The 27,724-nt window shown below is 46.8% G+C and overlaps 1 protein-coding gene across 3 annotated transcripts; it reads left to right on the forward strand.

Moving 5' to 3' along the window:
* Positions 1–2,577: 2,577 nt before the first annotated feature.
* PHF10 (PHD finger protein 10) lies at positions 2,578–27,654 on the forward strand. 3 transcript variants are annotated; one of them, XM_057527607.1, is made up of 12 exons: positions 2,578–2,723; positions 5,437–5,543; positions 8,018–8,148; positions 8,776–8,859; positions 9,745–9,878; positions 9,969–10,118; positions 16,965–17,074; positions 19,085–19,238; positions 21,139–21,294; positions 25,826–25,934; positions 26,198–26,386; positions 27,472–27,654. In XM_057527607.1, the coding sequence occupies exons 1-12, from the start codon at positions 2,637–2,639 to the stop codon at positions 27,555–27,557; spliced, it is 1,497 nt and encodes a 498-aa protein (XP_057383590.1). In that variant the 5' UTR covers positions 2,578–2,636; the 3' UTR covers positions 27,558–27,654. The 3 variants fall into 3 exon arrangements, with proteins under 3 accessions (XP_057383590.1, XP_057383591.1, XP_057383592.1); XM_057527608.1 differs by having other exon boundaries at positions 8,782–8,859; XM_057527609.1 differs by lacking the exon at positions 8,776–8,859.
* The last annotated feature ends 70 nt before the right edge of the window (positions 27,655–27,724 follow it).

Genomic DNA, 27,724 nt, shown 5'->3' on the forward strand with positions numbered 1-27,724 from the left:
AATGCTTTCAGTGAGCTCAAACTCTTGCATCTTCCCATACATAGAAAAGTACTAAATTCCTTAACCTGAGATATCTGGTTTTCTTTAAATAACAGTAATCTTTTGATGTTCCGACTACCAGGTCTTTGTTGTAAAAACACCTGTAGATCCTGGCTCCCCCACTGCCTCTTCGCAGCCGTCCCTCAGAGTGATTTGAGAGTCCTGTCTCCTGGCTTGAAGTCCTCAGAATGTCCACCGAATAACACGTAACTCTCAACTTCTAGGTTGTGCATTTTTTTTCAGTCAACACACCTAAATTGCCTTTAAGTACAACTGTATATTTGTATCATATTCTTTCAGTGTTGAAACTGCCTATGTGCAGCGATTGTAATCCGCAGGGTGCCACCTTAATATTATGCCTTACCTTTCACGTTGAAAGGCTGAATCAATGTTTATTGACTTGGAATGAAGAGTTTTAACTTTGTATTTGATCTAAAGACAGAATACCCAAGGGACATGAGTAGAAACAAGTAACTGAATATACAAATATATATTTAACATTAAACTCTATCCAGAGAATCTAACTGAGGGTCTGGATCAGTTGAGGGAATTTTGGGGAAAGATGTTGGTTCTTCTTGGCTCATTCAGACAATTAGGCCATTTTCTTCAGTGGGCTTTTGACAGGGAAATGGGGAACTGCTCTGACTGAGGTTGTGAGATAAAGCAAAGTCTAGATTAGCAGCAGCTTGTGAGTCTTGAGTTGTTGGTGATGCCATCTCTGATCTGATGCAAGCGGAGAAGCCAGGAAAGGGTGGGCTGGGAGAGTCAAAGGAGGTCCTTTGTGTCACCATGATGGGCTAGAAACAATCCCTTTGTCTTATCTTTCCAAACTTGTCTGCTGAGTGTAAGCGAAAATAATGAAGGAAAGGGAAGCCATATTGCATTCTAAATCCAAGAATCTTCTCTGTTGCCATGAAACAAGTCATCTACACTCTCAGATACAAAGCGTCTGCTGAGAGGTCAACTTTAACACATTTCTGGCACCATTGTCATCTTATCACAGCTGTCTCTCGTGTTCTTTTAAGGTTCAGTTACTTTGTTTTTTGCTTTTAATTTTTGGTGAAGTCCAAAAGTGACCAGGTTAAGCCTAAGAACGAGGATTAATAATAAATTCAGTTCAAATAAAACAGGTCTCTTTCTTGGTGACTTTTATGGGCCTACCATTGTACGCACTTTACAACAACACTGAAGATTCAGTAAATGATCGGCTAAGGCTACGCAGCCAGGAAAAGCGGAGCCAGAACCCAGCGGAGGCCAGCATGCTCCCCAAATGTTCCGCTGCGGAAGCGCTGTCCTCCCTCTCCGCATGCTCGCTCTCCCGTCCTGGGTGGGAGCTGCTGCAGCAGCTACATCCCAACAAAGTCGAACGTGAACTTGTAAGTTTATGATTTCCGCACGCACTGAGGTGAATGTGGATAAACTTTTCAAATGAAAGCAAGCTGAGGATGTCTTTGGAAAGTACACATTCCATGGCAGGTGGTTCAGGAGCCCCAGACAGCTCGAGGCCGCGAGCAGAGAACAAAGGCGGACGACGGGCAGCGACTGGGAACCGGGAACACCGGGAGATGAGGCAGGGCCCCCACAGCCCACCGCGACGAGGCCCCCGGGAAGGAGGGTTGGGGAGGAGACCCCCGGGAGGGAGGGGACGCCCGGAAGGGAGAGGACCCCCGGGAGGGAGAGGATGGGGGTGAAGACTCCGGAAGGAGGAGGAGGAGGGGGCGGGGCGGTGAGGACCCCGGGAGGGAGGGGAGAGGCGGGAGAGGGACCCCTGTAGGGGGAAGAAGGGGGCGGGGACCCTCAGGAAGGAGGGGGAGGGGGAGGGGAGGGGGAGGGGCGGGGAGCCCCGGGAGAGAGGGGGAGGGGACATGGGCGCGGACACCTGGGAGGGAGGGGCGGGGAGGGACCCTCGGGATGGAGGGGGAGGGGGAAGGGCGAGGAGCCCCGGGAGGGAGGGGGAGGGGACAGGGGCGCGGACACCTGGGAGGGAGGGGCGGGGAGGGACCCTCGGGGGGGAGGGGGAGGGGGAGGGGGAGGGGCGGGGAGCCCCGGGCGGGGCGAGGTGGGAGGAGAGGGCTGACGTATGAGGGGCTGGGCCGGGGGCGGCGGGGAGGGGGCGGGGCTGGGGGCTGAGGGGAGCGGCGGGAGGTGGGGCCGCGGAGCGCGCCGGGCTGCGGCGGCCGGTAGGCGGGGTAGCGGCGGGCTAGGGCCGCGCGGGGCCGAGGGCAGCGGCCGGGGGGCGGCGGCGGCGGCGGCGGCAGCGGCAGCGGGCGCGGCGGGTGGCGGCGGGTGGCGGCGGCGGCGGCCGAGGGAGCAGAGGGCCCCGCGGGCGCGCACGGCGGCGGGCTCGGCGGGCGGCGTCCTCGGCGGCGGCGGCGGCGGCGGGCGGCGCGCTGGCGGCGGCCATGGCGGTGGCGGCGGCGCTGGCGGGCCGCGGGGCGCGTGGAGGCAGGGGCCGGCCCCCGGGCGGCGGGCGGGCGGAGGGGGCGGGGCCCGGGCGGCGGGCGGCCCGCGCTGCGGCGGCGGCGACGGCGGCGGCGGCGGCGGCCGGGACGAGGCGGCGGCGGCGGCGGAGGCGGCGGCGCGGGGCGCTCGGGCTGATGGCGGCGGCGGGCGGCCCCGGGACTGCGCTGTCCCCGCGGCCGTGCGACAGTGACCCGGCCACCCCCGGAGCGCAGTCCCCGAAGGTGAGGAGCGGCGGACCGGCGGCGGCGCCTCGGGGCCGGGGCCGGGGCCCTGGGGGCGGCCCCGGGCCGGGGGCGGGGGTGGCGGCCGTGAGGGGGCGGCGGGGACCCACCGCCGGGCTGGCCCGTCCGGCCCACCGAGCCCTGGCACAGTCGCGGAGCCCCGCGCGGGTCCGGGGGCGAGTCGGCCTCGGTCCGAAGTCTTTTTGGCGGTTTCTGCGCTGAAGGAGCTTCTGAGCACGTCCCCCGGGGGACGTTCTGCTCCGCGTAGAAATAAAACTTTCCTCAGAGACGGAGAGAGTTTTCTTCACGTTAGTTTGGGATACTATGTATGTTTTTAAAAGCGCCTTCATTTGAGGAGTATCTTTCTGAAATATTTGAGCTCTTCCTAAAAAATAGAAATGTGTACAAGTGGAAAAACAAGCCAGCCAGTTAATGAACTTGGTTTGAGAACAAATAACCGTTCTGTTATTTTCAGGCCGACTTTTTTGTTTTCAAGTTTTGTAGTTTGCACTGTTTTAAGGAAGTAAAACGGACTTAGTGTTTTAAAGTCAGAGATGAGTGGAGAGGAATCGAGATGAGCGGTAGGATGTCGTGCATTAAAACATTTTGTTTTCAAGGTTAGTTTACTAGTTTGTGACAGAAGGTTGGAATGGAGCGATGATTCGTACAACCTCAGTATTTCAGTTGTAACTGAAAAGTTGGAATTGGAATGTGATGGGGACCGGAACCCCGAGGACCCGTGTCTTCGTTGATCCGGGGTCAGCGTTGACATAGGGACGGTTCTTCGGTCACCTGGCTAGGCTGCCCCTGCCAGGAGCCCCTCCTGTGCGGTCCTCTGTGCACGGGGACCCTCGGGTGCCCCGACCGGTGACAGCGGCCAGGCGGTGCGTCTCCGCACCGCTGTGCTCGCAGAACCTGAGGCTGGGCCTGCGTGCGGCGGGGGGCCGGGGCCCCCGAGTCCAGGCCCAGCTGGAGGAGCGTGTCTGAATCAAGTGTGGGACCCCCAGAAACGGGTTTAATCCCAAGGTGGGAGCCGCCTGTGACTCTAAAATGCAGATAGCTGATATCGGAGATCTCGGCAGCCTTAAAGCTTAGGACTTCTGGGTCAAGATCGAGGTTGCAAGCAAAGTTCTTTCAACTTAATAGTATTTCATCATAATGTTAGGAGGTATATTGCTGTTTGACCTCTCCGATGTTCACCTTATGTAATAGCACATTTGCCTAGAATTTGTAATAGTAAATTCAAACACTACTTGTGAAATTGTGGTTTCAGCTTTTCTGAGGACTTCGCATTTTTAACTTTTTGTCTCTTTTTGAGTGTCTAAATTTTTTAGCCAAGGGAAATGTGCTTAAATGGATATTAGAATCCTTAAAGTGTTCAGAAGCAAGTAAGATAGAAATGATAGTCGAATGCTTATTGAATATGAAATGTTTCAATTGGGAGACTTACTGTTATGTGTAAGTTTTTGGGGAATGGATATAGACTGTTCTCCGTCTCCTAGCTGGTTGCTTTTCTTAATAGGAGTATACAGAGCTCTTCAATTGAATGCTTATTTTGTAAGAACTGAAAAGGAGAATATTCCCCGTTTTTTGCTATTTGGTAAAGAATCTGAGTAAATTCCTAACAGGTGGAGCCTTTTAACACTTTATAATCATATCATCATAATCATATTAACTAACTTTTACTGGGCACTTAATTGTTCGCTAGGCCTTGCTCTAAGGGCTTCCCATGTATTAACTCATTTAATCCCTACATTAGCCAAGTATTGGAGGCAGTATTAGGGTCCCAGTTTTACAGATAAGGAGCTGATCACAGAGGAGAACCACTCAGCCCGTGAAGGGCACTGCCCAGTAAGATTCCAGGCAGGCCAGCTTTGGCATGCTTGACCAACATACTTACTACCTCTGTATTCTTAGAACCGTGGTATTTAACAAAATTGTATTGTCTTAGGAAGCTACATTACCTTGATTTTTTTTAATCTGTTTTTTTAAGCCTTAACTAATATGCGATTAAATTAATTTCCTGACACTTGATAACATCATTCATTGCCTTAATGAAACGGTCTAACTTAACAGCCCTTCATATTGTCACGTAGTGGAAGATGTCGCTTAAAATTTTTTTTAAGCCTGTCCTTTTTGGGAGGTAGTGTGTGGTTTTATATAGATTGATGACTCTTATTAGGGTATATTTTTGCTAAATTTTTGCAGTGTAAGAAAAAAAATTAACAGGATTGATCATCTGTTTTTAGTCCTTTTGTATCCTCTTTTCACAGGGATATAAGTACCTAAAATAGCCAATTAGAATAGTCCAATAAACCAGCTGTAAGTTGAGTTAAACACTGAATGATCCGTACATTTTTATCCTAGCTAGGGTAGGAGGATTTGCTTTAACTTCAGAGTATTGCAGCAATTTTATGTGTTTCTCTAAAGCAGGAGGCATTTTAACCTCTTGGTAAGAAAGCAAAAGTAGATTTAGACTTACAAGTTTACTGAAAATTTTCTTACTTTGATTTGTATTAGTTATTAGTTTTTCCCAGGTCTTGCCCATTCCAAATTCTTGTCCCTCGTTAATTATAGTAGGAAGTTAACATTTGTATAATCCTTAGAAAGCCTTTAAGTTGAGCCTTTTAGCAAGTCTGGGAGGATACATAATTAATCTTTCCTTATTTATTATTCTTTGTCTTGTTATTTTTTGAATCTTTTAAATGTTTAGGATGATAATGAAGATAATTCAAATGATGGGACCCAACCATCCAAAAGGAGGCGAATGGGCTCAGGAGATAGCTCTAGGAGCTGTGACACTTCCAGTCAGGATCTTGGGTACTGTCATTTTTTGCTTAATAATGTTTATTGTGGTACGTGTCTTTTCTCTGCATTAGCTCCCTGCTCCCCATCCCCCAGCCCTGGCAAAGGCAATTATTAAAGATTGTAAAATGTTTTTATTGTGTTTTACAACGTGACAGCAAAGTTGCTTTTTGCTACTTAGTGCAATTGAAAAAAAAATGTTTTTATTGTGGTAAAATACACTTAAATTCACCATTTTAACTATTTTTAAGTGTATAATTCAGTGGCATAAATTACATTCACAGTGTTGTGTAACCATCACCACCATCCATTTCCAAAACTTTTATGTAATAAAATTCCCGTTTCGCGTATCCCCAGCCCCTGGCGGCCACCATTCTACTTTCTGTCATTATGAATTTGCCTATTCTAGGTACCTTTTGTAAATGGAATCATACAGTGTTTGTCTTTTTGTGTCTGGCTTAATTTGGTTAGCATTTCTTCAAAGTTCATTCATGTTGTAGCTTGTGCTAGAATTTCCTTCCTCTTTAAGGCTAAATTATATACTCCATTGTTATAATTATACTCTATGTTATGTTTATCTCTTTATCTGTTGATGGACATTTGGGTTGTTTCTACGTTTTGGCTGGTGTGGATAATGCTGCCTTGAACATTGGTGTATAAATATATTTGTCCAGACTTCTTTGGGTATATACCTAGGAATGGAACAGGTGGGTCACATGGCAATTCGATGTCTAACTTTTTGAGGAGCTGCCAAACTGTTTTCCACAGTGGATGCACCATTTTATATTGCCACCAGCAATGTACAAAGTTTCTGGCTTCTTCATATCCTTACCAGCTTGTTATATTTCCTTTTTTTTTTTTTTTTTGATAACAGCCATTCTAAAAGGTGTGAAGTGGAATCTTGCTGTGATTTTGATTTGAATTTCCATAATGACTAGTCAAATTGAGCGTCTTTTCATGTGCTTATTGGCCATTTGTATATCTTTGGAGAAATGTCTGTTTAAGTTTTCTGCCCATTTTTAAATTTTTTGTTGTTGTTGTTGTTTAGACATTCTTGTCAGACGTAATGATTCGCAGATATTTTCTCCCATTCTGTGGGTTGACTTTTCACTCGTTGGTAGTGTCTTGATACACAGAATCTTTAATTTTGCTCAAGTCCAAATTATTTATTCTTTCTTTTGTTGCTCATGCTATAAATCCACTGCTCAGATTTAGCAGTGGATTCATATCTCGAATCCATTGCTAAATCTGAGATCATGAAGATTTACCCCTATGTTTTCTTGTAAGAGTTTTCTAGTTTTAGTTCTTACATTTAGGTCGTCGATCCATGTTTTAATTAATTTTTCTGTGTGATATGAGGTAAAGGTTCAATTTCATACTTTTGCATTTGGTTGTCCAAATTCCCAGCACCACTTTTGAGAAAACTGTTCTTTTGTCTGTTACTTTTAATTGGCTAGATGCATAAAATGGTGTTATATTCTGCCTGTATTATCCACTGATGAAGTTTAGAGGTTGAAATGGTCCAGGTCCAGACATCTGTAGTCTTTACTATTCAGGATTGGGGATTGATCTGCAGTGCACTGGGTATGTGGAGTCTATGTGGTTTATAGTTCAGTTTATTGAGAAATAGGTTTTTAGAGTTCTGCTTTCTCTGCTGTTTGTGACTCACTGAACAGAAAATGGGAAACAGAAGTTGATTATACTTTGGGTGCCTGAAATAGTAGCTATGGGTGCTAAGCCCGTGAGAAAGAATTCAGAACTGGTATCACTACCCCGATTTGCAAAAGCTAAAAAACGTTGCCTTTGTTCCTGACAGTTGTGAGTCTTTGTTCTTTGTGATATGTGGAAAATGTTATTTCCAGTGTACTTTTTTTTAAAAAAATTCATTTATTTTTGGCTGCGTTGGGTCTTCGTTGCTGTGTGTGGGCTTTCTCTAGTTGCAGTGAGTGGGGGCTACTCTTTCTTGTGGTGCGCGGGCTTCTCATTGCGGTGGCTTCTCTTGTTGCAGAGCATGGGCTCTAGGCATGCAGGCTTCAGTAGTTGCAGCACGTGGGCTCAGTAGTTATGGCTCGTGGGCTCTAGAGCGCAGGCTCAGTTGTTGTGGCTCGTGGGCTTAGTTGTTCCACGGCATGTGGGAAGAGATCTTCCCAGGCCAGGGATCGAACCTGTGTCCCCTGCATTGGCAGGCGGATTCTTATCCACTGCGCCACCAGGGAAGTCCTCCAGTGTACTTTTTTGCTTTGGTATTCCAGATGGTTGTTTTTTATATCTCTACCTCTTTTGTAATTTCATTGATGCACATGAAATCATAAGAACTTCCTTGTATTACAAAATCATAGAAGACTGAGAATTTAAATAATTAAAATAGTTTTTCCAAATCCTTAAAATATATTCTCAGAAATGTTTAAAAATGAATATCCTTTAAAACAAAAATGATTAAAATTTTATAAAAGCTACATTTAAGGCATAATATATATTTCTGTGCTTAGCTTTAGCTACTATCCAGCAGAAAATTTGATAGAGTACAAATGGCCACCTGATGAAACAGGAGAATACTATATGCTTCAAGAACAAGTCAGTGAATATTTGGGTGTGACCTCCTTTAAACGGAAATATCCAGGTATTAAGTCTTAGTTTATATAACAGATTAAATCTAACTTTTAACTAATAGTAATTCTTTTTGATAGGTTGTCAAGTTCTGAATATTTGAGTACGGATTATTTATAACGTGTTTTATATTCTTCTGCTTGCTGATTTTTATTTGCAGCTTTCATTCATTCAGCATCTCTCTCTTATGCCTTGTAAACTGATTTACAAGTAAAATGAGGAAGATGAATTTCCTGGAAAAGCTTTAGGGAGAAATCATTTTGTAGCCACATGAATGAACTAAGGGTTTTGTTTCTTGACTGTTGCTCCTTGGCCTTAGGGACGGAGGTAGCTACATCTGCTGTATCTGAACTTGGGAGAGGCTGTGTTTCGTCAGCTAGTTTAATACAGTTACTTGTCTTATCTTCTGGCTTTGGATTACTCTGTTTTCAGTTTTATTTTAACTTTCATTTTTTTAATTTGTAAGCTTTTTTGTGTAGTCTTTTAATAATATTTGGAATATATAACAGGGAGTACTTTTTTAAATCCATGAAGATTTTAACTTTAAACATTTTTTTAAAGTTTTTTAAGCTTTTAAGAGTTTTACAAATGCAAAAGACTATTTTTGATAGTCTTTTATTCTTTTTTTTTTTTTTTGGAGATTTAGAGCGACGAGATTTGTCTCATAAGGAGAAACTGTACCTGAGAGAGCTAAATGTCATTACAGAAACACAGTGCACTCTAGGTAATGAACATTAATGAGGCGATACCGGATGAGTATTTATTTTCTTTCCCAAAATATTTTACAAAATTAATAAATAGATTCAATTATTTAAATGCTAAACTGTTAACTTCATTTTTGATTATTGTTAAAATACAAAAGAGAATGATGTTTTATAACAATATCATTTTCTAATAACTTTAACAGAAGTGTCAAAGTGTGTGTATGTTTTGTGTGCAAAATTTGTACAGTACTTTTTAAAAGTATTAGTCCTTGTCTCTTAAAAGGCAAATGTTGCTCAATTTTTAGTTATGTATAGTTATCTCCCTGCTTTATTTGTAATTTTCCCTTCATAAATATATTAAGGCAACTTTTTAATATAAAACCATGGGAGTTCATCTCAGCAGTTGGTGTAATCTGATACCATGAGTTTCGAAAATTGCCTGTGTGACTTATGTGTGTGTGCTGATGCTTTTGGTGAAATCTGAATTGGCTCTATAATATTTCTCGTGTATCGAATTTGAAGACTAAGAACTGAAGCAAACTGAAAAAGCCTTTTCTCATCTAGTATCCCACGTTGATGCCAGTGGTTAGTGCGCGTCATTATGTAGCAGTTGTTTCTAGTAAAGGGATATATGTTGATATATAATACGTAGATCTTAAAAAAGTTTTGGTTGAAAAATTGATTTATTTGCCTTTGCAACTTTGGTAATCTATTTCTTTTTAGTTCTTTGACTTTGTATTATGAATATTATTTTTCATTATTTTTGAATGTATTAAACTATTTTGCTTTGAGTATTGGAAAACTTCTTAAATGTAGAGTAGTTTGAAGGAAAAGCAAATTTTGAAAAATGGTATGTTCACTTAGCCTTGAAAAAGCTTCTTTACCTTTTCTTTGGTCTGAAATAGGCTTAACAGCATTGCGCAGTGATGAAGTAATTGATTTAATGATAAAAGAATATCCGGCCAAACATGCTGAATATTCTGTCATTCTTCAAGAAAAAGAACGCCAACGAATTACGGATCACTATAAAGAATATTCTGTAAGTATCTAGGTAACCACCGTCTTGGTTTGGGGGAATGATGTTTTATAAAGTTAGATGTGACTTCCAACTGTAATATTTTTATTTCAGCAATTGCAACAACAGAATACTCAGAAAGTTGAAGCCAGCAAAGTGCCTGAGTACATTAAGAAAGCTGCGAAAAAAGCAGCTGAATTTAACAGCAACTTAAACCGGGAACGTATGGAAGAAAGAAGAGCTTATTTTGACTTACAGACACATGTAGGATCTCTTACATTTATTAACCCCTGAACCTCGCTAATTGCTTGTTACCGTAGGCTACTGAACACCCTTACCGTAATGTTTTGTACCAGCAGTATGTCCTTTTCTTCCCCAGAACCGAAGCTGTCGTTTCTCACGTGCCTGATGCTGTTTGCTTCACTTCTCTGCCTGTGTGCGCTGTGTCCTCTGTGTGCGCTGTGTCCTCTGTGTGCACTGTGTCCTCTGTGTGTGTGCGCTGTGTCCTCTGTGTGCGCTGTGTCCTCTGTGTGCGCTGTGTCCTCTGTGTGTGTGCGCTGTGTCCTCTGTGTGCGCTGTGTCCTCTGTGTGCGCTGTGTCCTCTGTGTGTGTGCGCTGTGTCCTCTGTGTGCGCTGTGTCCTCTGTGTGTGTGCGCTGTGTCCTCTGTGTGCGCTGTGTCCTCTGTGTGCGCTGTGCCCTCTGCCTGCGTGCGCTGTGTCCTCTGTGTGCGCTGTGTCCTCTGCGTGCGCTGTGTCCTCTGCGTGTGTGCGCTGTGTCCTCTGCGTGTGTGCGCTGTGTCCTCTGTGTGCACTGTGTCCTCTGTGTGCGCTGTGTCCTCTGTGTGCGCTGTGTCCTCTGTGTGTGTGCGCTGTGTCCTCTGTGTGCGCTGTGTCCTCTGTGTGTGTGCGCTGTGTCCTCTGTGTGCACTGTGTCCTCTGTGTGTGTGCGCTGTGTCCTCTGTGTGCACTGTGTCCTCTGTGTGCGCTGTGTCCTCTGTGTGCGCTGTGTCCTCTGTGTGTGTGCGCTGTGTCCTCTGTGTGCGCTGTGTCCTCTGTGTGTGTGCGCTGTGTCCTCTGTGTGCGCTGTGTCCTCTGTGTGCGCTGTGTCCTCTGTGTGTGTGCGCTGTGTCCTCTGCCTGTGTGCGCTGTGTCCTCTGCCTGTGTGCGCTGTGTCCTCTGTGTGCGCTGTGTCCTCTGTGTGTGTGCGCTGTGTCCTCTGTGTGTGTGCGCTGTGTCCTCTGTGTGCGCTGTGTCCTCTGTGTGTGTGCGCTGTGTCCTCTGCCTGCGTGCGCTGTGCCCTCTGTGTGCGCTGTGTCCTCTGTGTGTGTGCGCTGTGTCCTCTGCCTGCGTGTGCTGTGCCCTCTGCGTGTGTGTGCTGTGTCCTCTGCGTGTGTGCGCTGTGTCCTCTGTGTGTGTGCGCTGTGTCCTCTGTGTGCGCTGTGCCCTCTGCCTGTGTGCGCTGTGTCCTCTGTGTGCGCTGTGCCCTCTGCCTGTGTGCGCTGTGCCCTCTGTGTGCGCTGTGTCCTCTGTGTGCGCTGTGTCCTCTGCCTGTGTGCGCTGTGTCCTCTGTGTGCGCTGTGCCCTCTGTGTGCGCTGTGCCCTCTGCCTGTGTGCGCTGTGCCCTCTGCCTGTGTGCGCTGTGTCCTCTGTGTGCGCTGTGTCCTCTGCCTGTGTGCGCTGTGTCCTCTGCCTGTGTGCGCTGTGCCCTCTGTGTGCGCTGTGTCCTCTGTGTGCGCTGTGCCCTCTGCCTGTGTGCGCTGTGTCCTCTGCGTGTGTGCGCTGTGCCCTCTGCCTGTGTGCGCTGTGTCCTCTGCGTGTGTGCGCTGTGCCCTCTGCCTGTGTGCGCTGTGCCCTCTGTGCGCTGTGTCCTCTGTGTGCGCTGTGTCCTCTGCCTGTGTGCGCTGTGCCCTCTGCCTGTGTGCGCTGTGCCCTCTGTGTGCGCTGTGCCCTCTGTGTGCGCTGTGCCCTCTGCCTGTGTGCGCTGTGCCCTCTGCCTGTGTGCGCTGTGTCCTCTGTGTGCGCTGTGTCCTCTGCCTGTGTGCGCTGTGTCCTCTGTGTGCGCTGTGTCCTCTGCGTGTGTGCGCTGTGTCCTCTGCGTGTGTGCGCTGTGCCCTCTGCCTGTGTGCGCTGTGTCCTCTGCCTGTGTGCGCTGTGCCCTCTGTGTGTGTGCGCTGTGCCCTCTGCCTGTGTGCGCTGTGTCCTCTGCCTGTGTGCGCTGTGTCCTCTGCCTGTGTGCGCTGTGCCCTCTGCGTGTGTGCGCTGTGCCCTCTGTGTGCGCTGTGTCCTCTGTGTGCGCTGTGCCCTCTGTGTGCGCTGTGCCCTCTGCCTGTGTGCGCTGTGTCCTCTGTGTGCGCTGTGTCCTCTGCCTGTGTGCGCTGTGTCCTCTGTGTGCGCTGTGTCCTCTGCCTGTGTGCGCTGTGTCCTCTGTGTGCGCTGTGTCCTCTGCGTGTGTGCGCTGTGTCCTCTGCGTGTGTGCGCTGTGCCCTCTGTGTGTGTGCGCTGTGCCCTCTGCCTGTGTGCGCTGTGTCCTCTGCCTGTGTGCGCTGTGTCCTCTGCGTGTGTGCGCTGTGCCCTCTGCCTGTGTGCGCTGTGCCCTCTGTGTGCGCTGTGTGCGCTGTGTCCTCTGTGTGCGCTGTGTCCTCTGTGTGCGCTGTGTCCTCTGCCTGTGTGCGCTGTGTCCTCTGTGTGTGTGCGCTGTGCCCTCTGCCTGTGTGCGCTGTGTCCTCTGTGTGCGCTGTGCCCTCTGTGTGCGCTGTGCCCTCTGCCTGTGTGCGCTGTGTCCTCTGTGTGCGCTGTGCCCTCTGTGTGCGCTGTGCCCTCTGCCTGTGTGCGCTGTGCCCTCTGCCTGTGTGCGCTGTGTCCTCTGTGTGCGCTGTGTCCTCTGTGTGCGCTGTGTCCTCTGCCTGTGTGCGCTGTGCCCTCTGTGTGCGCTGTGTCCTCTGTGTGCGCTGTGCCCTCTGCCTGTGTGCGCTGTGTCCTCTGCGTGTGTGCGCTGTGCCCTCTGCCTGTGTGCGCTGTGTCCTCTGCGTGTGTGCGCTGTGCCCTCTGCCTGTGTGCGCTGTGCCCTCTGTGTGCGCTGTGTCCTCTGTGTGCGCTGTGTCCTCTGCCTGTGTGCGCTGTGCCCTCTGCCTGTGTGCGCTGTGCCCTCTGTGTGCGCTGTGCCCTCTGTGTGCGCTGTGCCCTCTGCCTGTGTGCGCTGTGTCCTCTGTGTGCGCTGTGTCCTCTGCCTGTGTGCGCTGTGTCCTCTGTGTGCGCTGTGTCCTCTGCGTGTGTGCGCTGTGTCCTCTGCGTGTGTGCGCTGTGCCCTCTGCCTGTGTGCGCTGTGTCCTCTGCCTGTGTGCGCTGTGCCCTCTGCGTGTGTGCGCTGTGCCCTCTGCCTGTGTGCGCTGTGTCCTCTGCCTGTGTGCGCTGTGTCCTCTGCGTGTGTGCGCTGTGCCCTCTGCCTGTGTGCGCTGTGCCCTCTGTGTGCGCTGTGTCCTCTGTGTGCGCTGTGTCCTCTGTGTGCGCTGTGTCCTCTGCCTGTGTGCGCTGTGTCCTCTGTGTGTGTGCGCTGTGCCCTCTGCCTGTGTGCGCTGTGCCCTCTGCCTGTGTGCGCTGTGTCCTCTGCCTGTGTGCGCTGTGTCCTCTGCCTGTGTGCGCTGTGCCCTCTGCGTGTGTGCGCTGTGCCCTCTGTGTGCGCTGTGCCCTCTGCGTGTGTGCGCTGTGTCCTCTGCGTGTGTGTGCTGTGCCCTCTGTGTGCGCTGTGCCCTCTGTGTGTGTGCGCTGTGCCCTCTGTGTGCGCTCTGTCCTCTGTGTGTGTGCGCTGTGCCCTCTGCGTGTGTGTGCTGTGCCCTCTGTGTGCGCTGTGTCCTCTGCGTGTGTGTGCTGTGCCCTCTGTGTGCGCTGTGTCCTCTGTGTGTGTGCGCTGTGCCCTCTGTGTGCGCTGTGTCCTCTGTGTGTGTGCGCTGTGTCCTCTGTGTGCGCTGTGCCCTCTGAGTGTGTGCGCTGTGTCCTCTGCGTGTGTGCGCTGTGCCCTCTGCGTGTGTGTGCTGTGCCCTCTGTGTGCGCTGTGTCCTCTGTGTGTGTGCGCTGTGCCCTCTGTGTGCGCTGTGCCCTCTGTGTGTGTGCGCTGTGCCCTCTGTGTGCGCTGTGTCCTCTGTGTGTGTGCGCTGTGCCCTCTGTGTGTGTGCGCTGTGCCCTCTGCGTGTGTGTGCTGTGCCCTCTGTGTGCGCTGTGTCCTCTGCGTGTGTGTGCTGTGCCCTCTGTGTGCGCTGTGTCCTCTGTGTGTGTGCGCTGTGCCCTCTGTGTGCGCTGTGTCCTCTGCCTGTGTGCGCTGTGTCCTCTGCCTGTGTGCGCTGTGTCCTCTGTGTGCGCTGTGTCCTCTGCGTGTGTGCGCTGTGTCCTCTGTTTGCGCTGTGTCCTCTGTGTGCGCTGTGCCCTCTGCGTGTGTGCGCTGTGTCCTCTGTGTGCGCTGTGTCCTCTGCGTGTGTGCGCTGTGTCCTCTGTGTGCGCTGTGTCCTCTGCCTGTGTGCGCTGTGTCCTCTGCCTGTGTGCGCTGTGTCCTCTGTGTGCGCTGTGTCCTCTGCGTGTGTGCGCTGTGTCCTCTGTGTGCGCTGTGTCCTCTGCCTGTGTGCGCTGTGTCCTCTGTGTGCGCTGTGTCCTCTGTGTGTGTGCGCTGTGTCCTCTGTGTGCGCTGTGTCCTCTGTGTGCGCTGTGTCCTCTGTGTGCGCTGTGCCCTCTGCCTGTGTGCGCTGTGTCCTCTGTGTGCGCTGTGTCCTCTGTGTGCGCTGTGTCCTCTGCCTGTGTGCGCTGTGTCCTCTGTGTGCACTGTGTCCTCTGTGTGCGCTGTGCCCTCTGCCTGTGTGCACTGTGTCCTCTGTGTGTGTGCGCTGTGTCCTCTGTGTGCACTGTGTCCTCTGTGTGCGCTGTGCCCTCTGCCTGTGTGCGCTGTGTCCTCTGTGTGCGCTGTGTCCTCTGTGTGTGTGCGCTGTGCCCTCTGCGTGTGTGCGCTGTGTCCTCTGTGTGCGCTGTGTCCTCTGCCTGTGTGCGCTGTGTCCTCTGTGTGCGCTGTGTCCTCTGTGTGCGCTGTGTCCTCTGTGTGTGTGCGCTGTGTCCTCTGCCTGTGTGCGCTGTGTCCTCTGTGTGCGCTGTGTCCTCTGTGTGTGTGCGCTGTGTCCTCTGCCTGTGTGCGCTGTGTCCTCTGTGTGCGCTGTGTCCTCTGCCTGTGTGCGCTGTGTCCTCTGTGTGCGCTGTGTCCTCTGTGTGCGCTGTGTCCTCTGTGTGTGTGCGCTGTGCCCTCTGCGTGTGTGCGCTGTGTCCTCTGTGTGCGCTGTGTCCTCTGCCTGTGTGCGCTGTGTCCTCTGTGTGCGCTGTGTCCTCTGTGTGCGCTGTGTCCTCTGTGTGTGTGCGCTGTGTCCTCTGCCTGTGTGCGCTGTGTCCTCTGTGTGCGCTGTGTCCTCTGTGTGCGCTGTGTCCTCTGCCTGTGTGCGCTGTGTCCTCTGTGTGTGTGCGCTGTGTCCTCTGCCTGTGTGCGCTGTGTCCTCTGCCTGTGTGCGCTGTGCCCTCTGTGTGCGCTGTGTCCTCTGCCTGTGTGCGCTGTGTCCTCTGTGTGCGCTGTGTCCTCTGTGTGCGCTGTGTCCTCTGCCTGTGTGCGCTGTGTCCTCTGTGTGCGCTGTGTCCTCTGCCTGTGTGCGCTGTGTCCTCTGTGTGCGCTGTGTCCTCTGCCTGTGTGCGCTGTGTCCTCTGTGTGTGTGCGCTGTGTCCTCTGCCTGTGTGCGCTGTGTCCTCTGTGTGCGCTGTGTCCTCTGCCTGTGTGCGCTGTGTCCTCTGCGTGTGTGCGCTGTGTCCTCTGTGTGCGCTGTGTCCTCTGCGTGTGTGCGCTGTGTCCTCTGTGTGCGCTGTGTCCTCTGTGTGCGCTGTGTCCTCTGCCTGTGTGCGCTGTGTCCTCTGCCTGTGTGCGCTGTGTCCTCTGCCTGTGTGCGCTGTGTCCTCTGTGTGCGCTGTGTCCTCTGCCTGTGTGCGCTGTGTCCTCTGTGTGCGCTGTGTCCTCTGCCTGTGTGCGCTGTGTCCTCTGTGTGCGCTGTGTCCTCTGCCTGTGTGCGCTGTGTCCTCTGTGTGCGCTGTGTCCTCTGTGTGCGCTGTGCCCTCTGTGTGCGCTGTGTCCTCTGTGTGCGCTGTGTCCTCTGTGTGTGTGCGCTGTGCCCTCTGCGTGTGTGCGCTGTGTCCTCTGTGTGCGCTGTGTCCTCTGCCTGTGTGCGCTGTGTCCTCTGTGTGCGCTGTGTCCTCTGTGTGCGCTGTGTCCTCTGTGTGTGTGCGCTGTGTCCTCTGCCTGTGTGCGCTGTGTCCTCTGTGTGCGCTGTGTCCTCTGTGTGCGCTGTGTCCTCTGCCTGTGTGCGCTGTGTCCTCTGTGTGTGTGCGCTGTGCCCTCTGCCTGTGTGCGCTGTGTCCTCTGCCTATGTGCGCTGTGTCCTCTGCCTGTGTGCGCTGTGTCCTCTGTGTGCGCTGTGTCCTCTGCCTGTGTGCGCTGTGTCCTCTGTGTGCGCTGTGTCCTCTGTGTGCGCTGTGCCCTCTGTGTGCGCTGTGTCCTCTGTGTGCGCTGTGCCCTCTGCCTGCGTGCGCTGTGCCCTCTGTGTGCGCTGTGTCCTCTGCCTGCGTGCGCTGTGCCCTCTCTGTGCACTGTGCCCTCTGCCTGCGTGCGCTGTGTCCTTTGCGTTTTGGTTGGCATATGCTCCTGAAGGAGTCTAGTAGCTGCATAGCATCCCTGTGTGACCCAGGTGTGGGTATAAGAGGTTTCCATAGTAGTGCATGTACTTCTCACCCTTACCACACGTGGGTAAAACTTACTGTTTCCGTTTCATACATGAGGAGGTTGAGCTCCAGAGGTTTTATAAGTAGCCCTTAAGTGGTGAGCAGACACACTGCCTTTCCTCAGAAATGATGGCCATGGTAAACAACGAGACAAACTCACTAGAACTAGGAATACCAACCCCCTTAGGTCATAGCTCCTAATGTCTCTTACATTTTTAGCTTTTGGGGGGAGAAACACGGTAGAGAGCAAGAGGGGACTGTTTTCCTAAAGCCTTGATTCTTTGCCTGGAATCGGGCGTGTCTTTCTTTTTGTGTTTAAACCAGGTTATCCAGGTGCCTCAAGGGAAGTACAAAGTGTTGCCGACAGAGAGAACCAAGGTCAGTTCTTACCCGGTGGCCCTCATCCCTGGACAGTTCCAGGAATATTACAAAAGGTACTTAGCCGTTTTTTTTTTTTTTTACCGTTAGTATCAGTGTTGGTGAGGGACTTCAAAGCCTTGTGTTTGTCTTCTAGCAGTTTTTAGCTCTGTAAGCATCACCATAAGATGTATAAGATTTGTGTCAGTCTTTTCTGTCTCCTGTGGTTGTGTGGTGAAGCACGCTCTTTACAGAACTTGAACACCTGCTGACGAAGCCTGGGGTGCCGTCTCACTGCCCACCTGTCTGTGTCCCTGTGGGCAGGTGCCAGGGGTTCTCCAGACCCCCGTCCTTAAAGCGTGGTCCATGGCCCAGCATCGCTGGTGTCGCCTGGAAGCTTATTGGAAATGCAGACTCTCAAGCACGCCCCCAGACCTTCTGCCTGGGCGTCTGCATTTTCACAGATGCAGAGGGCGTGAAGGAAGGCACAGAGTGGCTGTGGGGAGGCATGGCCACCTGGGAGCTCCTGCTACTCTGGCCTGGCCACTGCTTCCGTTCCTGTAGCAAGAACGCTGCTTGTCTCTCCTTTCCAACCTGGATGTAACTGAAAACAGGGCCCACAGCGTCACTTGTGTCAAAATCTCAGCTTTTACTTCATAAAAAACCTTATGCTTTCTAGGATAGAGAATATTCTTTAGACAGTAGTATTTAAAATAGACTATACGGGCTTCCGTGGTGGCGCAGTGCTTAAGAATCTGCCTGCCAATGCAGGGGACACGGGTTCGAGCCCTGGTCCTGGGAGATCCCACATGCCTTGGAGCAGCTAAGCCCATGCGCCACAACTACTGAGCCTGCGCTCTAGAGCCCAAGAGCCACAACTGCTGAGCCCGCGTGCTACGACTACTGAAGCCCACATGCCTAGAGCCCGTGCTCCGCAACAAGAGAAGCCACAGCAATGAGAAGCCCGCGTACCTCAACCAAGAGTAGCCCCCGCTTGCCACAACTAGAGAAAGCCCATGCGCAGCAACGAAGACCCAACACAGCCAAAATAAATAAATAAAATTTAAAAAATAAAATAAAATAGACTATACAATCATACTATTTGAAAGTCAAATTTAAGTCATGGGTCAGCAAATTTTCATTTTCTCACTTTGGGCAAAGCACACTATTGAGTGATAGGCCTGTGTCCCAACCCCTGTGCTTTTTGGTGTGACGTCTTAGGTGAGTGGGATGCTGATCCAGTGTTCGCTCCCTACTGCGGTTCCGAGATCGTAGCCGCCTGGTGCGATCCTGCGGGGACGGCTCGGACGGCATCAGTGGGCCGTGTGCTGACTGACCTGGGGAAGGGGTTGCCGATCCCTAGCTTCGGATAAAAGAGATGATTACATTTGTTAGAATACATGCTTCACAAATTGGTTTAAAATAATTTGTTACTGGAAATTTTGTTTCTTAAATAGTATCTTGTACGGTGCACCGCTGTGACTTACCTGTGTTAATTTACTTGATGCTCATGTTCACTCTGTGAGGTGGACTTGTTATCATACCTGCTGTACAGGTGAAGCAGCAGCAGCGCACAGGCAGTGAGGACTCAGGCAGGTGGGAGGGGGGAGGTGCTCAGGCAGGGTTCTGTATGGCCACAATTCCGTCCTTGTCTGCTGACATTTTTTGCGGGGGGAGGGTGTTGAGGGTAAAGGAGAGAGGCATAATCTTTTGATAATAAGAATCAAATATATATTTTATACTCTTAGACTGGTGAAAAAATGTTTAAGCTTTTTTTTTATTCCTTGTCCCTATTTGAGTACCAAAATGAAAAAATTATTTATTGCCCTTAATCATTTTTCAAAAGTATTTGCGGTTAATATTAAGGCTATTATTGTAGTTCAAAATTAGTCCATATATATTTAACAGTAAAGGAAAACTGGGGACTTCCCTGACAGTCCAGTGGTTAAGACTCCGAGCTCCCACTGCAGGGGGCACGGGCATGGGATGGAACCAGTTCCATCCCTGGTTGGGGCACTAAGGTCCCACAAGCCATGCGGCACGGCCAAAAATAAAAAGGAAAACTGAAAATCCTCTCTGAACTATAGGTACTCACCAGATGAACTGCGGTATTTGCCATTAAACACAGCGCTTTACGAGCCCCCCCTGGATCCTGAGCTCCCTGCTCTCGATAGCGATGGTGATTCAGATGATGCCGAAGATGGTCGAGGTGATGAGAAACGGAAGAATAAAGGCACTTCGGTGAGAACGTTTATCTTCAGTAGGAGGTGTCTCCTTTTCCTTTGAATTTTTGCTGATTGCTTTCCTGGAGTGTTAAATTGAACTTGTATCACTACCATCTTTTTGAAAAAGGACAGTTGCATGTAAGTTCCAGAAAGCTTCCATCAGGAAAAGTTATTGATTGTGTGTGTTGATACGGACTATCTGTGTGTGGCCTTTGGTAAGTTTTATCCTTAAAGTTGCCCCTTTGTGGTTTTCACAAGCAGGTTAGGCAGGGAACTAGACATTGGTTTACAACCTTACGCTTAACCATCTTGGGTTATGGGGAGCACGTTAACTTGTGTTCCTGTTGCTTAATTAATAGTCTTCGGCCTCTTCTAGGATAATGTTAAGGTTACCAACATGTGTGCTGTTAGTTAGGTTTTCCTGCATGACTTTTTTTTTTTTGTAGCAAAATGCAATTGCAGGACAGTGGGGAAGTTGGTGTGCTCTGTGGAACTGAAGGAGAACAAAAGACAGTAGTCAGCGGTTTGATTTTTATTTAGCATGGCATATTAAGCGGCTGGCCGTTTTATACCTTTCTAGCCAACCTGAACCTGGGGTTGTGTTAGCATTAATGGGCACTACACTTTGTCACTAACAGCTTCTAAAACATATTTAGTGATACACGTCGCATAAAGTAAGATGCTCTTCAGATACTAAAGTGATGACGCTGCTTTTCTTCCGTCACGTTGGTACAGGGGTGCGGTGTTGTGACGAGGGTGTGATGAAGTCGACTTTCTCCTACACTGCTAGTGGGAGTGTCGGTTAATACAGCTTTTTGGGAAAGCGTTTTCACAGTCTGTACCAAGATTTTTAACTTCCATGGAATTTGACTTGGCAAATACACTAATAGAATTTATCTGAAGAACCTGATCAGATGGTAACAAAATTTAATTAGGAAAAAATGTCCATTGGAGTGTTATTTTCTATAGCAGAAATTAGAAATATCATGTCCACAGTGGGTTATATATTACATTTACATGGTAGAAATGCGGTTCAAAGAATATTTAATGATGTGATGAAATGCACGTAACACTTAAAAATATTAAAACAGATGCACACACACATACAATGTAATTCAGCTTTGTGTTTGTGTTTTAAAAAATGAGGGCACACATGTAGGTAGGATGTGTGTGTGTTAGTGTGTGAATCTGGGTATCTGTACAAACACGTAACTAGAAAAGAGATACATCACGTTCCCAGGCATTGTCTCAGGATGTTTACCAGGGTGGTTATGGATAACCTGATCTTTTCTTGTATAATTTTCATAATTTATATGAACATAACATTTTTATGCTAATTAGAAAATTTTAAATTAAAAAATGAAGAATTAAGTGATTATTGAACTCCTAAACTTTGAACATGTACAGTATGTCTGATACTGTTGTAAATACTTGACGATATTGGCCCTCTGCCTAGTTTAACATTAGGAAGTTACAGGTGTGGGCTTGAAGAACTTCTTTAATAACCGTTATTACTCAGTAAAAATACCCACACTTAGTTAAAGCAGTTTCTTTTTTAAAGAATAGTTTTGTGTGAAACAAATATGCTCCCTTGTGACATGGTAAAATGGTGTTGAAGCTGTGTCGTGTAATAATAGCTGAAGTAGATAATTCTGGACTGTTGACTGAGGTCAGAAAACAAAGTCGATTAAGGTGCTTGCTGATATAAATGGAACTAGCTATAATGTATTTATACGATGGATAAATGATTCTTACCATGACTTCTTTTAGTCTCGCACTGGAAAATGTTTTCTTAGATTAGAATTATCTTTTTAGTTTTGAATTGATGGAACTTTAAAGCTTTTCTTGGATATCTGCTGTAGTTTTCGAATCTGCATGAGTTCCAAGGAACCTGTGTTTGTGCCTTTGACTTGCAGGACAGCTCCTCTGGCAACGTGTCTGAGGGCGAAGGCCTTCCCGAAGGCCAGGACGAGCCTCTGCAGGGAAGACAGAGGTCCAGGGACAAGGCTGCTCCTCCACGAAGAGATGCTTCCAAACGTTCCGTGCTGTCCAAGCCAGTTCCTGGGTACAAGGTAGAAGAAAAAAGCCCCTGACTCAGCTTCCTTCCTGACCAGCCTCTCTCCCTGAAATATTTTAACTTTGAATTGCAAAGTTGTGGAGCTCCTGCCTGCTGCACTTCACTAGCTGTTCTTCTGTGGTGTGTGCCCTCTGTCAGCCTCCTTCCTTTTTGCTTTATTTTCCTGGTGACTTTTCTATCACTTTGGCCATGGTTTAGCTTCTGTTTTCTGTATACGTACAATTGATAAGAGAATCTTTTTTTGTTCTTCTAAGTAATAACCAGGCAAGTATGGGTTTTTAAGGAGTGATCTAATAGGCAGAACTTCATACTCGTTTCCTCAGAGTAAAAAGCGTCGTGGTCTGACACTGAACGCGCCCTGGTACTGGTGGAGCTGGGCCCGCTGAGCCATGCAGTGGGGAGGGCGCCCCTTAGGCCAGGCTGCATTTCTGCAGTGCCTTTTGCTAAGAGCCATCTGGGTTCAGTCTAGGAACTCTTCGGTCCACTCACTGGCCACGTTCAGCTAACCCTCTGGTGGAGAACAGTAAAACTGGTCTACATTGTGGTGGCTTTCAGCCTAACCTTGGCAGGTAGCCTGTGCAGTTCTGTGACAAGGATTTACACATTATCTGGCAGGTGATTTGGCTTAGATGCACTTGTTAACTTTTTGATCCGGTTATTCTCAGAGTCAGGTAGCATGCTGTCAGCAATAGGGTTATTTTTATCATTTCCTCCTGCCGTCTGCCCCTTCCCCTTCAGAGGGTCGGGTGAGAGATGAGTAGCCTTATTCATATATGGGGATTTAAGAGTATCATAAAAGGAGTAGAATTAGCTGCAAGTTTTATGTTTTGAATGGTAACAGTAAAATACACAGTTTTCAGTCTGGTATGTATCAGTATGCTTGTTATGTGGTTATGAAGGTGTTTTGAAGGAGCATTTTAGAGTAAGTTGATCAAAAAGTTTTGCTGAGCGGAGTTGCTGAACACTTGTGTATGTCAGGTCAGGGTTGTGGTGTGTAATCCAGAAGCACAGGTTCAAGTGGGCGCTGGCCAGTGTCCCTTCAGCCTAAGCAGAGCCCTTCTAACAGTCCATTGCCTTTCTTTTCCTGAAGTAAAAAAGCAACATAACAAATTAGCATATTCCATATTTAATTAGAAAATGCCTTTATGTCATCAGCTTTCAAGTATCTATTTTTTCAGCCCAGCTTCATTCAGCAAGGACGGCTGCGCTAGGCTGCAGCCATGTGATTTTTGTCCTTGTTTTACATACATAGCTTATCTAATTTTTTTAAACTAAAGATTTAAATTAATGCTTAATAATTGAAAGCAAATGAACTCCAGAGATTACATTTTGGAAAGTTAGCCTGCTGTGTGTGCTAAACAGTGTGCTTCTGGTCCGAGAAGAGCTTGGAATGGGAGTTGCAGCTCAAAGCACACTGTCAGTGTTACATAGACCTTTCAGAAAGTAAGCCTGGATTAATCATGGGTTAAAAAAGAAAGAATACTGAAACATGTTTAGAGGCTGAAAATGAAGAACTACTCAATGCTATCATTGATTTAAGGTAGAAGAAATAAATTGATTAACCTAAATTGGTAGTACTCAAGGGAGTGATATGCAGAATGCACATTTTATAACCTTCTGTGAACATTCTTAGTACCTAAAAATGTTTCAGTTACTTCAAAGTTTGGAACAACCAGTATCTAGACAATACATTAATGTGAACATGTTTATTAAAAGTTAACCTCTCTATGAAAAGTATTAATAAGCCAAGATGTGCCTAAATATTAGGGTACTTTAAGCTGAAGGTCATATATATAAATATGTTTTAAAATATGGGAGTTAAGAAAAATTATAATGTATTTGATGTCTTGCTTAATAAGATTCACTAGTGCTTGCCCTTAATTTGTAGGACAGTATTGTTTAGGTTACATTAACCTGAAATTAAAGCATAATCATTAGGATTCAGGCCTATGTTAAAAGTATATAATTAAATCTATACTATATTAGTGCTAACATGAAAGTCTCACTATCTTTGGTTGTTTTTCAAGCAGGAAAATAAGCGTATTGTGAGCCTTTTATTTGAGATGCTGAGAACTCTTAGGGAGATTATTTTAATTTTCTTGTCAGTAGTGAAATGTTGATGTTGTGCTGTTACGAAGTAGGACTGTCTCCGTCAGACATGTATGGAGGGCTCCGCTCATTAACCTTCAGAGAGCTCCATACACTCTTCCCTTCCTCCGTCACCACTGCCAAGCCCGAGAGACGAGCTTCCCAGCCAGCGATTGGTACCCGACGTGTACAGTGCTGGATGTGAGCAGTGTGGCTTCTGAGAGAGCTCAGAGTGCTTGAGTGAACAAAGTATTTTTTTATATTGAGCTGTGGCATCGTCATAGAAAATGCCGCAAAGCTCGCTCTCTCTGTCTCTCTCCCTCCCTCTCCACCCGTCTCTCCCTCTTTTCATCAAGATGAAGACTATTGGGTAAGAAAAATTTTAAGTGGTTTAACAAAACATTATGATTTTAAGCTTAGAAGTAAACCTAGAATTTTCTTGGTATCCCTTTTATCATAGGTGTTCAATGTATATTTTAATGATTGTAGAACTTGAACTGCTCTAGAATGTGAATGACTAGCTTTGTGTTTTATTCCTTTTGATTTTTTGTAAAGGATCTCCTATGAGGAGTTCTTGATTTAGATTTTAATATTGTGTGGTTACTTCCTTGACTTTACTGAAAAATATTAAAGTACTTAGTATGCCAGTATCTAACTTGAACTATAAGTATTAAATAAGTGTATCTTTTACATTTAGTGCAGGTACCATAACCAAAAGATATTTCTTTTTTTGGTGGATTGAGAGGTAGCTTTCTGCTGTATATTATGGCAGTTACAGATTTGATCATAACTGAACCAGAATTTGGATCATAGAAGTGCACTTCCTAGCTATTTTTTATTTAAGTATAATAAAACACAATGAGAACCTTTTATGCTTAGAATGTAGCAGTAACAACAGAGGGTAACTACACTGCAAGACTTAAGAGGTTTGAGCATGTGACACTATCCTTTTGTTGGGGAGCAGGGTATAAAGATATACAGGAGATGTAGAATAGTCAACAGTAAAGTTTTATATGTATGTTTTAACTTCCATGATATTTATTATTTTGTAGAGACATTTGTGATTGTTTAGAGTTATTGTTTTTATTATATTTATGTATAAGGTTGACTTTTTTTTAAAATAAATAAGCCAAAAATTATTTTTGAATGCCTCTGTCATCTTTTGTAGAGAAAGATAATTTAAAAAATAAAAAAAACCCTGAAGAATTATGAACAAATTGTTTAGGCTGTGCAGGTTTTGAAGGTGGCAGTGAGACATTTCAAAGCTGGAATAATACAGTATGCAAAGTTGGAATTTTGTTTAGGCTCCTCTTTTGTTCAGTAACTTAGGAAAGGGAAACATAAGATGCATTTGGCTGGGTTGTATTAAACAGAAATACAATAGTTCTATTTGAAGTACTTTTTCTCCCAGTTTTTATATAAATGAACGAATGAATGAGTGAATGAGTGAATGAACATGCCCCCGGCCCCCATTTCCTACTTGGCCCCGGCTTGCTCTCCTTTCCTACCACTGCTCCATGTTCATGTGGAGCCAGTGAACATCATGTTACTACGGTCAAGGCTGTGATGTTCCAATGTCCCCTTTCCCCTCCCAGTTTCAGGTGTAGTGAACCTTCTTCTTTGTTCTTTTCCATGTGTTGCCAAGTGTTTTCTTAAAGCCCAGATGTCTTCATTGGATACTGCCTGTTTTTAATCTGAGAAATGAATGGTACTTAAAACATAGGGTGTCTGCATATTTTAAAGTGATAATTTCATATTTTGCCTATCTGAGAACTACTTTTGTCTTTCATGTTTTGTATGTCATAGTGAATGCTTTTTCTCTTAAATATAGGCTCTTTTATTAATGTATTAGGTATGCAAAGGGAATAATCACACAACTCGGATTCCCACAAACCTTTTTTGCACATGACAATGTATGCTGAGACATCTTTCAATTAAAAATGTTAAAACATTGATTTTGTAACTTAGATTTTATAGATCTAGTTTTGCAACTTTGGAGAATATCAGGTTTTAAACAAAATGAGCATATAAGCTGCTTACAATGGAGTCTTCTCTTTGGGAACAAGCCTAAAACTTCCATGTAATGGTCACTCAGTACTTGGATTTTTCTCTTTCAGTTAATAGTGCAGTTTGACAATGTATTAGTCTTCCCTTCCAGTTCATTATACAGATCTTACTGGGCATGTAGGGAGTGTAGAATGCTATATCTAATCCTAACATGAGATCATGCCATTGACAACATTTAAAAATGAAATCTAAGGCTTTAGTCGGTAGGCTGTTGTATGTTGAAGGCAGATTCATGTCAGGTTATGTCCTTCAAAAAGGTCCTCATTAGCAAGTTAACCAGAAGTAAAGATAAGGCAATACAGTGATAATTCCTTTTGAACCCCCAGTAAGTTCTTCTGGCATGAATTTATAGCCCTCTTCTACCCTTCCAGCCAAAGGTCATTCCAAGTGCTCTATGTGGAATTTGTCTGAAGGGTAAGGAGTCCAACAAGAAAGGGAAGGCTGAATCCCTTGTGCACTGCTCCCAGTGCGGTAACAGCGGTGAGTATTGACACGTCTTCACATTTTCACCACCCTATTTGTTGCTTCGAAAACTAGGATTCTTAGTTGTCAGCTAGACTTGAACCAAAGAATCATCAAATATAGGAAGTCCATGTATTTTTTTCAACTTTGTGTTTTCATTCCTCTTTGGCAGTTAAACATTGTAGCCATTCTTGAGATGTCCAAGCAAACTAGCATTTTATTACGCCATATTAAGTTAAACATTCTTGTGTGAAATACAACTAATACTGGTTTTGGTTTAGGCCATCCTTCTTGCCTGGATATGACCATGGAGCTTGTTTCTATGATTAAGACCTACCCATGGCAGTGTATGGAGTGTAAGACTTGCATTATATGTGGACAACCCCACCATGAAGAAGAAATGATGTTCTGTGATGTGTGTGACAGAGGTTATCATACTTTTTGTGTGGGCCTTGGTGCTATTCCATCAGGTAAAGATTAAAAAAGAAGGAATGTTATCTTTGAGTGAAGGGACTCTTCCAGCATTTTTTTTTTTTTTTTTTGAGGCTGCATAAACACCATAATCACATGAAGGGCCTGGAGATCCTTCTATTCACAAGAAGTGACCAAAGCTGTGATCATGTCCACATGTTTTTCATCCCTAGACAAGCTGACTAAAGGACAAGTGACTGCCTATAAGTTTTGGAAGTAGAGCTCAGTGTGTAGAGATTGAGCCAGTGTTCTACTGAAATAGCTAAAGGAGTAGCATCAATTTGTTTCAAAGCCTTGATTTTATACGTCGTTTAGAAACTTAACAAAATGACTGCTATGCCTTTATACATATTAAAGCAGATTTTTGTAAATTGAGGCAGCATAACAATTCCAGATAACTTCAGAATGAACACAGAATCAAAGAATAAATCACAGTAGTCAGACTAAAACATTACACACATAATTGTGTAATTTTAGAACTTATTTGCATGGTTGACACTGTCTAATACTTTATAAAATATATGCCTAGGTTTCCTGGGACTTGTTGAGATGCAAGCAACTTAACTATTCAGAGTTGCTTAGTGATTGAGATCAAGTATGTTGTAGAGCTCATCATAATGCTGTCAGATACTTGACACACTTCACAGTGCCGTGTGAGCGCAGCACACCAGCACTTGAGAGGATGCCGGCAGCGCACAGCTGCCGCTGAGCAGCACAGAAGGCTGAAAATAAGCGGAAGCAGTAACAGGTTTTATATTGGGATTTGTACGCTTGAACTCTTAGAGTATGATAGTGTTTGAATTTCAGAAAGGATTTTAACTGTTAAAAAGGTCCCTACCATTATTTAGTTCCTCCCATGACCCCTTCCCTCCCCCTGTGCATTTCACAGGGCATTGATGACACTGATTACCTTAAGGGAAGTTTGCATTTTTCTCCTTAAATTAAGGAACTCAGTGCCCATCCCACCAGAAATCCAGTGAGGATTATCAATAGCCATTGCTAAGGAAGGAGAGCTAACTGGGTTTAGAATTCAGTCCTAAAAAGTTAAATTTCATCCTGTATTAACTAACAATTTTTCTCCTAGGTCGCTGGATTTGTGACTGTTGTCAGCAAGCCCCCCCAACACCCAGGAAAGTGGGCAGAAGGGGGAAAAACAGCAAAGAGGGATAGTTTTTGACCCCAATACTGTAATGTGCATTTAAATGAAGTATTTGGTGCCAATTTACAACATTCTCATTTTTACGCCAATAAAAGATTTCTGAAACTATGTGCTTAAAATCTGCAAGTTCATTCATTTTGTTATAAGCTACTCTTACCCTTGAAACCAATTTCAGGTA

Source organism: Balaenoptera acutorostrata, chromosome 14 (genome assembly GCF_949987535.1).
Source record: "Balaenoptera acutorostrata chromosome 14, mBalAcu1.1, whole genome shotgun sequence".
Taxonomy (NCBI): domain Eukaryota; kingdom Metazoa; phylum Chordata; class Mammalia; order Artiodactyla; family Balaenopteridae; genus Balaenoptera; species Balaenoptera acutorostrata.